The 14,055-nt window shown below is 41.1% G+C and overlaps 1 protein-coding gene across 4 annotated transcripts in view; it reads right to left on the bottom strand.

The window, feature by feature from the left end:
- The window catches only part of LOC127419702 (multiple epidermal growth factor-like domains protein 6), a 64,490-nt gene extending 62,297 nt beyond the window's left edge, over positions 1 to 2,193 (bottom strand). For all 4 annotated transcript variants that reach the window (XM_051661340.1, XM_051661338.1, XM_051661339.1 and 1 more), the window contains exon 1: positions 1,810 to 2,193. In XM_051661340.1, coding sequence (XP_051517300.1) covers positions 1,810 to 1,969 — 160 coding nt within the window. In that variant the 5' untranslated portion in view covers positions 1,970 to 2,193. The remainder of the gene's footprint in view (positions 1 to 1,809) is intronic.
- Positions 2,194 to 14,055: the final 11,862 nt, after the last annotated feature.

The raw sequence follows: 14,055 nt of genomic DNA, 5'->3' as shown, positions 1-14,055 counted from the left end.
ATCAATACAGCTAAACATCATATTATGCGACTATGCATTACTTTATGGAGAGCTTACGACCTACTAGTTAAGTCTTGCCTTAAGAACAGGTGGTGCAACCAAATTAAGCACTGAATTAGTTACAAACTAACTAGTAGTTATTAAGCCCTTAGTGTGAATTTTACATCCTAACTTATGTGAGAACTAACGTACAGCTGGTGCAACCCTGCCCAGTACCCTAAAGTGCACGCACACGTAAACGTATACGCACACACACACAGAGAGAGAGAGAGAAGCCCATTTCTTCATGTTTAAGGTCATAAAATGAAACATTTGAACTTCTTTAATATGCACAAAAAGATCTCAATGTTTTGTTTTACAACTTACTACAGGCTGCAATTACTAAATGTATTAATAATATTGAGTCTGAAATGTGGTTGTGTGAATCTGAGCTTTCAAGGAAAGTGAGATTTACTATTTCCTACCACTATTCCAGCCACCACTGTTTTCCTCATTTCAGCACTGCATGTCAAAGGTCATGTGTAATTCTAAGGAAACACCTTCATTGATCTTATTTTGATTGTCTAATCATTTCAAAATTTTAAATACAATCCTTACTTGCTTTACTGACTTATTTTTAAACTACCATTACAAATGAGGTAAAGTGTGGGTAGACAATGAATCATTTAATCTTTCTATTATTATGTGGTAAACAAACTTTTCCCTTAGTAACTGTACTTTAATTATTTTACCCTTAAAAGTCATTCACAAAACTACAAAAGACCATCAAATGTGTATTTGTTATTTTGCCACATACTTTTTCAGTGAGTGAGATTTTGCACTGTGCCAATCTGGGCAAAGATAAAGAGAGAGAGATTGGATATAAGCTAAAAAAAAATTTTTTTTAAATCACCGATCCCAAACACTTTAGTAATCATTCCTCAAGTGCAAAGCAAACCGTGTTTTCACAAAATGAAAAACAGAAAGCTGAGAAAGGTGTATGAAAAAGGTGATTTTAGTCTTGAAAAGTAGTCTTGGTTTTTCAAAAGTAATATTAATAAATTCTGGGAGCCAAAGTAAATACACATTGGTAAAGCAAACACATCAAGCTAACTGTAAGACCTAGAAACACTGCATCCTAAATTTAGAGCTAATGACTCTCTATAAACGCAACTCTGAATTTGTTGATTAAATACAACCCAGCCTTAGGCAGCCAAGTCACTATTTAAGATAGAAAAACATGTCACTTAGAAAGTACAGATGAAATATTATCTTAATAGTTAAGACTGACAAAAACTATCAATATTATCAGTACATCATTTTAATTAATTGCAGACTTCCTTCTAAAAGTGAAAACAAAAACATGAGTAGTCCATATAATACTTGGCAAACACTAACTTAGTACCAGTTTATTATTTGTTTTGTTGGCCTGTTACACATCTGACATCTGTTCACTGTGGAGTGAAGGCATTATCGTCTCCATTCACTTTATGGTGAATTACGAGTGCTGAATGAAGCTCCCTTTGCCACGGCCAAGACATTACCAAATCATACAGCAGGATCAGTTCTCTCCCAGAACCTCTGCAAATTCACAGTCATTACAGTAATGTGTTCCACCACATTCCAGTAAAGAGGCACTCAGAAGCAAAAACACCACAAACTGAAACTGCAAAAATCTGAAGCTCAGTTAAATTAAGCTTATAAGATCCAAAAGTATTATATAGCAGAAAAAGTTCTGTTATATTGTGGTACATTTCTGTGCCATCAGCTCAACCAAAGGGAATCATTTGACCATTTAAATCGATTCACAGTGATTCCAATAACACTCACCTGGCCCCAGGTGTCCTGTGTTGTAACCATGATATCCATTGAAACAGGTGAAACAGTTTCTGTGATAGTAGCGGTAGCGAGAATTCCCAACACCCAAACTTGGGACCACTTGAGTCCAAAGTGTAAATATAAGCACTAACATCTGCCAACTCGACATCATTGTCAAAGCACTCTGCTATCAAAATCTTTCTCAAACAGTAACAAAATAGATCATGCATTTAAAACAAGACAAACACATTATCAGTGTGGCCATTATGCAACAGAGGAGAGAACAACTGTTGCTGTGGGCTTGAGTGAGCTACTAAAAGTTAAATAAGCTCTGTTTTCTGGCTCCTTGTTAAGAATCAAGTAACCTCATTCTCTCGGCATTGACAGACATGTAGTTTCTCGTGGCTCTGTGTCGCCATCGTCTGTGTCCAGTCCTCTCAGTCCAACCCTCCTGTCTTTCTGTGCTCCTCCCTCCACCTCCCTGAGGTATTCAAGTTAAGACGTTAACTGAATCTACGAGCTCCTGTTTACTTACACAGAAATTGCACTACAAATAAATTAGCATTTTATCTTAATCAGCTTCTTTTTTGTCTTGTTTTGCAGTAAAAATATCCAAACAGCTAAGTTTATTTGAGAAGCAAAATTTTGTTAGATAATAAGACTTTTGTTTTAGATAATAAAGGAATAGTTCACTCAAAAATGAAAATTATATCATCAATTACCACCATACATGCCATCCCAGATGTGTATGACTTTCTATCTTCTGCTGAACACAAAGATTTTTAGAAGAATATCTAAGCTCTGTATATCCATAAAATGCAAGTGAACAGTGGCCAGAACTTTGAAGGTCCAAAAAGCATATTAAGGCAGCATAATAGTAATCCATAATACGACCGTGGTATAATCCATGTGTTCAGAAGTGATATGATAGGTGTGGGTGAGAAACAGATAAATATTTAAATCCTTTTTTAACTATAAATTCTCCTCCCTGCTCAGTAGATGGCACCAAAAACAAAAGAAGAAGAATGTGAAAGTGGAGATGTATTTATTACTCATTACTTATTACTTATTTATTATGTATTTATTACTATATTGTGCTGAAATCTGAACCCATAAACAACTGTCAACAGTGAAGATTCTCTCAAAATTAGACACAAACAAAAGTATACAAAACATAACATAGACAAAAGTATCTTCCAGATTTTTTTCACATACTGTAAGATTTCTAAAAATGTAGGAACATGAGAGCAGCAGTATATGGCATCATTTTATTAAACAGAGGAAAGAGCCATTATCTTGAATTCTCATATAGCATGTCCTGTCACAAGACCCATGATTAATGGGGCCTTGGCAATCAGTAATCTTTATATAAATTTAACTCCTTCTTAAATCAGTTGAGAAGTTAAGCAGAAATGTGAATGAGCCACAAATAATCATAACTTTGACAAGTTATTAGTCTAGCGCAATGGACCTTGAGGAAAAACATGGAAAACTAATTTTCAGAAGGGGCAAAGGGGAAACAAAGGAAAAACTGAAATGCTGCACCTAAACACTTTGCTAAAATTATAGTATAGACTTACAACTTCAGCATAAGTAATGGAATAAAAGACATGAGGCAGTGACAGCATTTTTGTGGCCGACCAGTCCAAACATAGCTGGAATACATGCTTACAATATCAGAAGAGACCATACCAATGGATTTTAGGCCATTTTCACACCTCGCACATAAGCAGCGTGTAAGCGAAGCAGCAGCATAAAAGCAAAAGCAAGTCCATGTTGTGCTTTCACACTGACAGCTTTTCTACTGCATAACAGAGATGTGGGTCTAAAGAGAAAGTAATTTTTGGGTTAAAATTTTGCAGGGCCAGATCTAAGGGGGTGCTGGGGTGGGCTTTGCCCCCCTCAAATTATCCCTATGCCTCCCAAAGCGTGAGTGATGCAAACGGTCAAACTGTATAGCAGTAACCCTGACCCTTACACAATAAGACTGAATGGAATATATGTGTTGACAGAAGACACACACGCAAGAACACATACGCAAGTAATACCTGCCCCTCTGTTGTATGTCATTGCCCCCCTGAAGTACCCATTCTAGATTCGGGCCTGCCATGTTGAGTATTTCTTTTAACAAAAGCCATAAATTATATAAGGGTTATTTGAAGATTGAAATTGAGAATTATTACAAACTAAATAGTCATTAAATCTAATCTGTGTTCTGGGCATGTCCAACTGGAAGGAGACAATGGGGCAGACCCAGAACATGCTGGAGAGATTATATGTCTCAGCTAACCTGGGATTGCCTTAGGATCCCCTAGGAAGAGCTGGAGGATGTGGCTGGGGAAAATTACATATGGGCTGTCCTGCTAAGTCTGCTGCCAGACCCAGATAAGCGGCAGAAAATAGATACCTGGATGTGTTGATAATTAGGCTAATGTTTTTCAACATATTTTAAGCTGGGTTATACTTTATGTGCCAAAAAAGGCTGAAAACTTGACTTGCAGCTTAAGACTTCTGCTACACCATGCACCATGCTGCTTACGTAGGCAGTGTGAATACTAAGGATGTGCAAATCTCGAAAAACAATTCGAATAGCAGTCGGTTGTTTGAACGACTAGTCAGTGTTAAGGATCTTAATGTATAATTAGAATTGTTCACGTGACCCCGATCAGACATTTTAAGAGGGATATATGGAGTGCAAAACTTCAACATAGTGACTAATGGATATTCAACAAATAAATAGGCTAAATAACTATATCATCTTATTGCACAAAACTATCAATTTAAGAAAAGTAAGAAATAAGAAAGGCTCCGCTACACAGCAGCATCAAACTGCTTATGCGCATCCTGAACGCAGAATGACGTGATGTAACCGAATGCTTCATGGGGATCCTCGCTGCACATTCAAAAGTGCAGCACAGCAATATAATATTGCAGGGACACATCTAGTTCACGACATCAAGTAGTTTAAACCTTTTTTACTGCAACTATTTATTAAAGCAAAAGACTTTAATCTCTCCACAACACCCCACAAATATGGCAATATTACACACAGCAGAGGATTTAAAGTCCTACAGTGATTGTCTTGAAATGTATTGTTGAAGCAGCACTTTGATGTAACAGCAGCCCATAAAAAGACTTCACCAAAAGTATTAAAGAGACGAAACTTCTTGAAGAGGGTTTTACTGTGCTGACTATTATTCAATGTTAAGCTATACAACAGTTAGACCCAGTCCCTGGAATCTGATTGGACGAGAGGCGTTCCAAGAGTGCTGATAGCTCACACCATCAGCACTGGGATGCTCTGCTGTTTGTATCACTACGCTTGTGTTTGTGGCGTTCCAAATGTGTAAGAGCAGTGCAGTGTGTAAGAGCAGTTAGATGTGTGAATTTTCATTCATCACTGTGACATTAAAGATTTGAGCCAGCAGGTGGCACCAAAAGACCGTCTTATGTGTGCTAAAAGCAAGTTGAGCTTATGTTTGCAAGCTGTGTGTTGTCAGTAAGTGCGTGTTATTTTAAGTCATCTGGAATTTTCTCTCATTTCATGATCGCTCGGATTACTACTACACTATAGTTGAGAAATAGAGTTAAACTCACAGCTTTAGCATTACTGACGATCACAGCTGAGCGTCACGTCAGACAGAGTAATAATAAAAAAAAAAAAAGAATAAAGAAATATACTAGAATAAAACTGGCATCCTCCATGTTTTCTCTCCAACAACAAAACACTTGAATGTGAGTGAAATACTCGTAGGATAATTCTGATAGCACATAAGGCAGCATCACTCCACGATCAGAGCTGATTACTACCAATACAGCTGAGGAATAGAGTTAAACTAACAGACACAGGTAATCACACACTCAGTCACTCTCTCTCTCTCGTACACACACACACACACACACACACAAACGTCCTTGTTTCTCCAATTACTTGTTAGAAACAGCCTAAGATGTTGTTACTAGTTCTAAAGTGTAGCAACGGCAGATTCTGTGGCGTAAGAAAGTAGTTCCACATATTTATTTTTTTTTGGTGGGGGCAGTCCTTAGTTTTTTATCTACTTATATATTTACTTGTTAGTTGAACTGTTATATAAAAGCAATATCACACTCACAATCATGCTGTATTGTCCATCTATTAGCACAGCTGTGATTACCTGCGGCACAAGGCTACAGCCGAATCACAGCTGTGCTCATAGCTGGAAATACAGTACTCTTGCTTGTGTGATATTGCTTTAAGCACAGCAAGCTATCATCACACTAAAACGCTCTCTAAGAAGTTGTTTCTCTCAATTAATCAGAGAATTGTGTCTCCCATCAAAACCACCACCACTAAAAATATTAATGTTAGTAGTCAACCTCACCAATCGACTAGTCAGTTGGTCAATCACCCTGGCACATCCCTAGTGAATACTGTAATCAGGTAATATGGGTGCTGAAATATATATGCCCCACGCGTGCAGTGTGAGACAGGCCTTGAACAATACAGACATCCAAAGTGACAAGGACAATGAAATAAGCACAATTCCATCAGAAACAGTTCTAAGTGAGAGGAAAAGCACACATCATAGGTTGTATCAGTTTTTCCAGAGGATATGAAGGTTGAAAGGAGTTTAAAAGGTGCAGCTGGACACATTTCCAGTGTCTCTTTTCATGTGAGTTTTGTGACTGATGAAAGGAAGGTGACTGCACGTCTTACACTCTGTGTGGATTCCTTTGTCTCAAGCGAGGCACAGCCTAAACCAGAGCCAGATGTGAGTTAAAGCTCATCTTAAACTGTTTAATTCAAATGACATTAATAAGGACAGAGACACAGTGTTTGACTGGCTCTGTGCTGTGTCCCCATGGGGCTACGTATTATAGCAGACTATACAGAGTATACTGTAGGCATTATAGCAAACTATACAGAGAAACACACGATTCACAGTTAAAAGTATAGTTCACCCAAAAGTGAAAATTCTGTCATCACTTACCCACCATCATGTCTTTCCAAAGCCGCATAACATTCTTTCTTCTGTGGAAAACAAAAGGCAGATTTTTAAAGTATATACTGGCCATTATCCATGAGGGAAAATGATGACAGAATTTTCTTATTTTAATCGAGATTAAGTTAATAGTGTTTGGCTTGTCATGTGATCCTAACATTACAGCCCCCAAGAGGGGACCCTCTCCATTTAACATAACAGCTTTCATTGGCCACTGATATGAATGAATTTTTCATTTCATGTGAGTGTAAAACATTTTCATGTATGTCACACAGGAAACAAATAAAATAGGGCATTGCCTTTTAACTTTAGTAGAGTAGCTATATTTCTAGTGAGCAAAAGAAAACATTTGAAAAAACCATTATTCACATGATTTTACTCTGAATCATCAAAAGTTAACTTTGTTTCACTCTTGCCATATGAATGACAAATGAATGAAAAGCACCTGCTTTTTTTATTTGGCTTGCTGAAACCAAATTCATTGATAAAAAATAAAAAATAACTGCACATAAAATCAATCCAAACCATTAAATTGCAGTCAAGTTCACAAAATATAGAGGCTCTGTTTAAGCTGGGGAGAGTGAGAGTACAAAAACAATCTGCCTCGGATTTCTTCCATAGATCTAATCTCAGAGCGTCCACATGTGCTTGGCCTGCCTTGAGACATTCAGGATCAGGCTCCAGTACAAACTCACAGAGCAGATTCAGTACACTAATTTAAATCTGCAGAAGTAATTAAATGGTCAAGGCCTTTGCAATTGATTTAGGTTAAATATCCATGTAGAATAAACCATTGTTCTTAAACCTCATATTCTATTTAGATTTACTTGTTTTTATATTTGGGGTCACAGAGACCTTATTAATGTACATGTAAAAAAAAAAAAAAAAAAAAAGGAGTAATAACAAATAATTAACCTTTTCTTTTAACTGTTTTACCACATAGTAGGCATGTGCTTTTAAGAAATGTGGATGGTGTCAGTTCTATAATCCTATTTGAGGTTTATTTGACTCCAGCAAAACACATAGTAAAAAATACTATTAAACAAATAGAATTAAACAATTGGCCAGAGTGCATTTCTACAGTGTACAATGAACACAAATCTGAGAATAGTAACGTGAAAATTCACTGCATTTACTATATTCATGTTTTATATCTGGGTCTGTATCTTTCAGTCCTCTGGGATATCCAACGCATTTAGCCTACCCATCATAATTTTGTCCTGGGCCCTGTGAATTTTAGGACAGCCCTGAATAAGATTAGGAAAATTCATTAAGTATCAAACTAAGTATATTTTTCAAGCCATCAAAAAGGCCTTGGGGTTATTCCGACCCCAAACGGAACATGAGGGTTAATGAGGTTTTATAGGAGTGCAACATAACTCCAAAGTGTCTTCGAAAATCCATTCTAACTCAAAGTATGAAAGACAACTGCTTAAAAAAAGGATATTTCTTAAATGCAAAACAGACAGTTGGCTGGTTTTGCCATTTGCCTGCAACAAGTGTCAGTACTGGGAAGCATTTTATGGAATCTCATAAAGACAGTATTGTTAGTCATTTTTATTGGAATTTCAAGACGAAAGCTTCCTTAAGGCCCCATTTAGGAGTCTTATTGTAATGAACATTGAATTTTAATTGTCTTCATTAAGTCAATGAATTATTTCAAACAGACCATTGATCTTGCAGCTTTGAAGCTGTTGCCAATTATCCCTCAAATAACTAAACATAAATCATTCAGGTTGATGTCTCAGATGTTAAAAGTAAGCTGATTAGGGAGTCACGAGTGAGCTGTTTTTGTATAATCCATCCTAGCTGCTGTATTTGGACAGTGTGTCAAGCAGACTGCCAGTCTCAGCTCAGCAAAATATTTAGAGCGTTGCCATTTAACTTTAATGTGCCAGGTAACTTGTCGGTGATCCATGGAAAATACACAGCTTTAGTCCATATAGTTACAGAAAGCTCTACACAGAAGCCAATGTGTTTGGATGGTAAATGCCCTTAACATTGGGTTACAGCACATCCATATGTAATGATGTTAATGGGCAACAATGGGCCTTCACAGACAAGCTGAAACGTATAATAACTGTTATGTGTCGGGCTGGAAAGGTCACTCAAAATAGCTTACTTACAGCTGTCTCTGCATATGAGAATGTCTCGGTTACTGTTGTAACCTCCATTCCCTAATGGAGGGAATGAGACGTTGTGTCGATGTAGTGACACTAGGGGTCGCCCCTGGGAGCCCCAAACACCTCTAATCTTTGAGAAAAGGCCAATGAGAATTGGCGAGTGGAATTTGCATGCCACTCCCCCAGACATACGGGTATAAAAGGAGCTGGTTCGCAACCACTCATTCAGGTTTTGTGCTGAGGAGCCGAGACAAGGTCCCGGCCATTTCAGCGGATAGTACCGCGATGTGGCAAGAGGGACACAATATCTCGTTCCCTCCATCAGGGAACGGAGGTTACAACAGTAACCGAGACGTTCCCCTTCTGTCACTCACTCGATGTTGTGTCTATGTAGTGACACTCGGGGTCCCTATAGAAAAACGGCACAACAGCTGGACCATGTTACGTGAACTGCCGATGCAGGTGCAAGCAAGCTTCTGCGTGCGTAATAGCAGGTGCATCAGTCCGCACGTAAACTCCCCCAATGCCCCACAAGATGTCATGTATTTCCCAACATCGCCAGCCACGGCCTTTTCTCTCTATGTTTCTCTCCACAGAGTATTAGATTCGGCTGGGGCTATCTAACGTTATTATATTCATCAGGGAAGGTGTTCTTTCCCTTTCATATTCTTTCAGGGGGAAAAGTCCTCATGGAGACCACATCCTGCCCGAAGGGGAGGAAACATGTGGCAATACGTCACGTGGGCTCACCAGCCACACATGGAAGAGATGCGGTGGTAGGTCCTGCCTTGAAGGGGAGGAGCTCTACAACACAGCAACCGGGGGCAGAGAGGGCTCTGCCCAAGGGAGACGCGGGTCTGCCAACAGGGAGACCATACTGCGGAAAATACATCACAGGGGGTTACCTGAGTAACCGGCACCTGTGGAGCACCTACCCCAGTACAGGGCATATTAGCACACGTACTGGTTCCGGCTGCGAATTCCTCCACTGAATTCGCGAGCCACAGTGCTAGGGAGGAAGGACATCCAGGGTTCACAGGTTTGTGAACTCGCATGGGAGAAGCAGCGCACGTCTTCGCCTCACAGAGGGGTATGGCGCTTTACGCAAGCGATACATATGGCCAGCTGTTCCGTATTACCAAACTTACCTGTTCATACCTGACAAAACACGAGACAAAACCAGCTCAACCCGGAGATTGTAAAATCTCGCAAAGGTATTGGCTGTTGCCCAGCCCGCTGCTCTGCAGATGTCTGCTAGAGAGGCGCCATTGGCCAGTGCCCATGAGGATGCCAGACTCCTTGTAGAGTGTGCTCGTATTCCCAAAGGGGCGGAAACAGCCTAAGCTTGGTATGCCAGAGCAGTGGCATCCACGATCCAGTGGGCAAGCCACTGTTTGGAGACAGCGTTCCCTTTCTGCTGTCCACCAAAGCAGACAAAGAGCTGCTCAGAGCGTCTAAAGCTCTGCGTGCGATCCAAGTAGATGTGCAAAGCAAGTACCGGACACAGCAACAACAGAGCTGGGTCTGCCTCCTCCCGGGGCAGCGCTTGCAGGCTCCATGGAGGACCATGGAGAGATCCCATGAGGCAAAGAGGCGTGGCCTTGGAGGATTCAGCCTCCAGGCGCCTCTCAGGAACCTGATGATCAGGTCGTGCTTCCCTAAGAACTTACCATCCACTGCATCGTGGTGTGCCGCTATGGCGGCCACATACACCTTCAGGGTGGTGGGGGACAGCCGCCCCTCCAGCCTCTCCTGCAGGAAGGAAAGCACTGACCCGACTGCGCATCTCTGGGGGTCTTCACCTTGGGAAGAACACCAACTCGCGAACAAACGCCACTTCAGGGCATAAAGCTGCCTCGTAGAGGGAGCCCTGGCCTGAGTGATTGTGTATACTACTGCTGGTGGTAGGCCACTTCGGTCTTCCACGTCCTGTCTAATAGACAGACGTGGAGGTTCCAGAGGTCTGGGCGTGGGTGCCAGATGGTGCCCTGTCCCTGAGAGAGGAGGTCCTTCCCCAGGGGAATCTTCAAGGGAGGGGTTGTTGTGAGGAGCGTGAGATCCAAGAACCAAGTCTGAGTGGGCCAGTATGGCGCCATGAGGGTGACCTGTTCCTCATCCTCCCTGACCTTGCACAGGGTTTGTGCAAGTAGGCTCATTGGGGGAATGCGTATTTGTGCAGCCCCCGGGGCCAGCTGTGTGCTAGCGCATCTGTCCCGAGGGGGGCTCCCGTCAGGGAATACCAGAGCAGGCAGTGGGAGGATTCCCGGGAAGCGAACAGGTCTACCTGTGCTTTGCCGAATCGACTCCAAATCAGCTGGATCACCTGGGGGTGGAGTCTCCACTCTCCGCTGAGTGTCGCCTGCCACGACAGCACGTCCACTGTGGCGTTGAGGCTGCCCGGGATATGAGTGGCCCGCAGCGACCTCAGCCGCTGCTGACTCCAGAGGAGAGATGGTGGACGAGTTGCGACATGCGACAAGAGCGTAGGCTGCCTTGGCAATTTTATATGCTACTGTCGCTGTATTGTCCGACCGGACCAACACATGCTTGCCCTGGATCAACAGCAATAGCCTCCGCAGGGCGAGCAGTACAGCCAGCAACTCGAGGCAGTTGATGTGCCAACACAGCCGTGGTCCTGTCCAGGAGCCAGCGGCTGTGTGCCTGTTGCACACGGCACCCCAGCCCAACTTGGAGTCGTCTGTGGTGACCACGACGCATCTGGACACTTGCTGTAGGGGGACTCCTGCCCGGAGAAATGCAAGGTCTGTCCAAGGGCTGAATAAGTTGCAGCAGAGTGGCGTGATAGCCACGCGATGTGTGCCGCGCACCATGCCCATCTTAGGACTCGAGTCTGAAGCCAGTGCTGAAGTAGTCTCAAATGCATCAACCCGAGTGGCGAGCGGCGTGACCGCCGCCGAGGATGCCATATGCCCCAGGAGCCTCTGAAAGGGTTTCAGTGGAACCGCTGTCTTCCGCCTAAATGACTTCAGGCAGTTCCGCACCGACTGCGCGCGCGCGCTCGCTTATGAGGTGCGCTATCATCGAGATCGAATCTAACTCCATGCCGAGAAAAGAGATGCTCTGAACCAGGGAGAGCTTGCTCTTATCCCATTTGACCCGAAGCCCTAGACGGCAGAAGTGCCTGAGCACCAGGTTCCTGTGTGTGCACAGCAACTCTCAAGAGTTAGGATCAGCCAGTCATCGAGGTAGTTGAGTAATAATAATAATAATTCTCTCATCATTTACTCACCCTTATGTGTTCTCAAACTTGTATGACTTACTTTCTTCTGGCAAACATGAAGAACGATATTTTGATGAAGATATGATGTAAATATATATCCATACAATGCAAGTCAATGGGACTAGCTGAGACTAGCAGTCTCAGACTTTTGGACCCACTGTTAAATTATCATAATCTTATCACAGATGCAGTTTTTGTATAATCAGCATATTATAGTCATTAAGAAATGGGCAGGACTACACCCAGACAAATATTGCCTTGTAACTCTTGCTGGAAACACATACTTGTGGTTTTGTACAAGCTAGTATTTTCATACAATTATTATATAATGATCATAATTATTATAATTATCATAAAGTTTGGTCTGTACAAGCTCACATTTCCTAGAACTTATTGATTCCCAGGGTTTAAATGGCATGTGTTTCTGGAGTTGAGTTTGGTGAAGATATTGTCTTTGAGCTGTGCCATCACTTCAGTCAGTAATTTGATTAAATCCAGCACTCACAACAAAAATCCTGCTGGTTTTAGTACTGGAAGTGTCCCAGCATCACTTCTGTATTTTCCATGGATCTGTAACCTCAGGGGAGATTTCAGAGGAAGAAATGTTCCTTATGTTTATGATGCTGTTCTTTTGCCAACAGGACTGCTCTTACAGTGAACCTCACATACACAATAAAACCGGGTTGTTGGATTTTCAGCTCATCTTTATGAGCTGCATTTAAGAAGTTCTATGAAAAAGAGAAACCTCTTGGAGATTGAGAGAGATACTACGGCCTGCAACCATTAGTGTGAGATGGAAAAATGTGTTTTGCTAAAAATGACATGAGAGTTAACATTAAAATACCTTAAAGTTTGGTTTTATATACAGTATGACACACCAAAGGTTACTATGGGGCTTGCATTGTCATGGAGAATTGCTGATAGCCTATTACTATCACATTTTGGGATTTATACCCATTAACCCTAAAATGTGTCTTAAAATATGATAAAGTAATTTTCTTTTAGCATGTGGACTTGGAAACAGTGCTCTCATGTAATATATTTTACCAAAGCTGATGACGTCATCCAAAGTTAAAAAGTAGCAGGGTATAATTTTGAAAGGCAGAATAAGTGAAGAAAACAAACAGGCTATGCATTTTTGTTACTTGATCAATTTCACGAACATTTTTGTCTTCGAGATAAATCTCACTTTAAAACATTTTGTTATTATATAGGGTCAGTTATCCATATGCTGGAAACTCCAACAATTTCTGCAGTCTTCTTGCATTTCCAACTCAATAAAACGATTCAATATCAAGCAACATTGTTTCCTTAATTCTCCAGGGTTGCCCATTGCAGCAGACGCGTCTCACCTGTACACACCAGACACAAGCTTCACTCACCTCACAACAGTCACGCGCTCACCGGAATGGGACAGGTACAATATTTCCTACAGAATTTGACAATGGTATCCAGTCCTGATCTATTTGCACAAAAATCGCACAAGTGGTTCAATAAAGCTAAAATAAAACTGAATCAGTCCTTTCAGTCGAGTACTTTTGGCAAGTTGAAATGTCTGGTGGTGTGACATGCTATACTCTATCTAAAACTATTTAAAATAGCATTTATTGTATTATTATTCATGACAGCCTCACCATTCACTTTCAGTGTATGGGAAAGAGCCGTGTCAATATACGTCATTATTTTTCCTCTTTTGATCCACAGAGTAACGAAAGTCATATGGTTTTGTAACAACATGAGGGTGAAATTTTTTTGGGGTGAACTAATCCTTTGAGAAAAATGGTGAGCAGTCGAGCAACCTAAAATACACACTTTCATACATTCAAATAAAGTTTAACCTAAATTCTTGATGTTGATTTAAAAAAGTTAATGGATATGTTGTATCAACTACTCATACAATTACTCAGAACTG

Source organism: Myxocyprinus asiaticus, chromosome 29 (genome assembly GCF_019703515.2).
Source record: "Myxocyprinus asiaticus isolate MX2 ecotype Aquarium Trade chromosome 29, UBuf_Myxa_2, whole genome shotgun sequence".
NCBI classification, from domain to species: domain Eukaryota; kingdom Metazoa; phylum Chordata; class Actinopteri; order Cypriniformes; family Catostomidae; genus Myxocyprinus; species Myxocyprinus asiaticus.
Note: the sequence above shows the minus strand (reverse complement) of the source record. Positions and strands in the feature narration are given on the sequence as shown.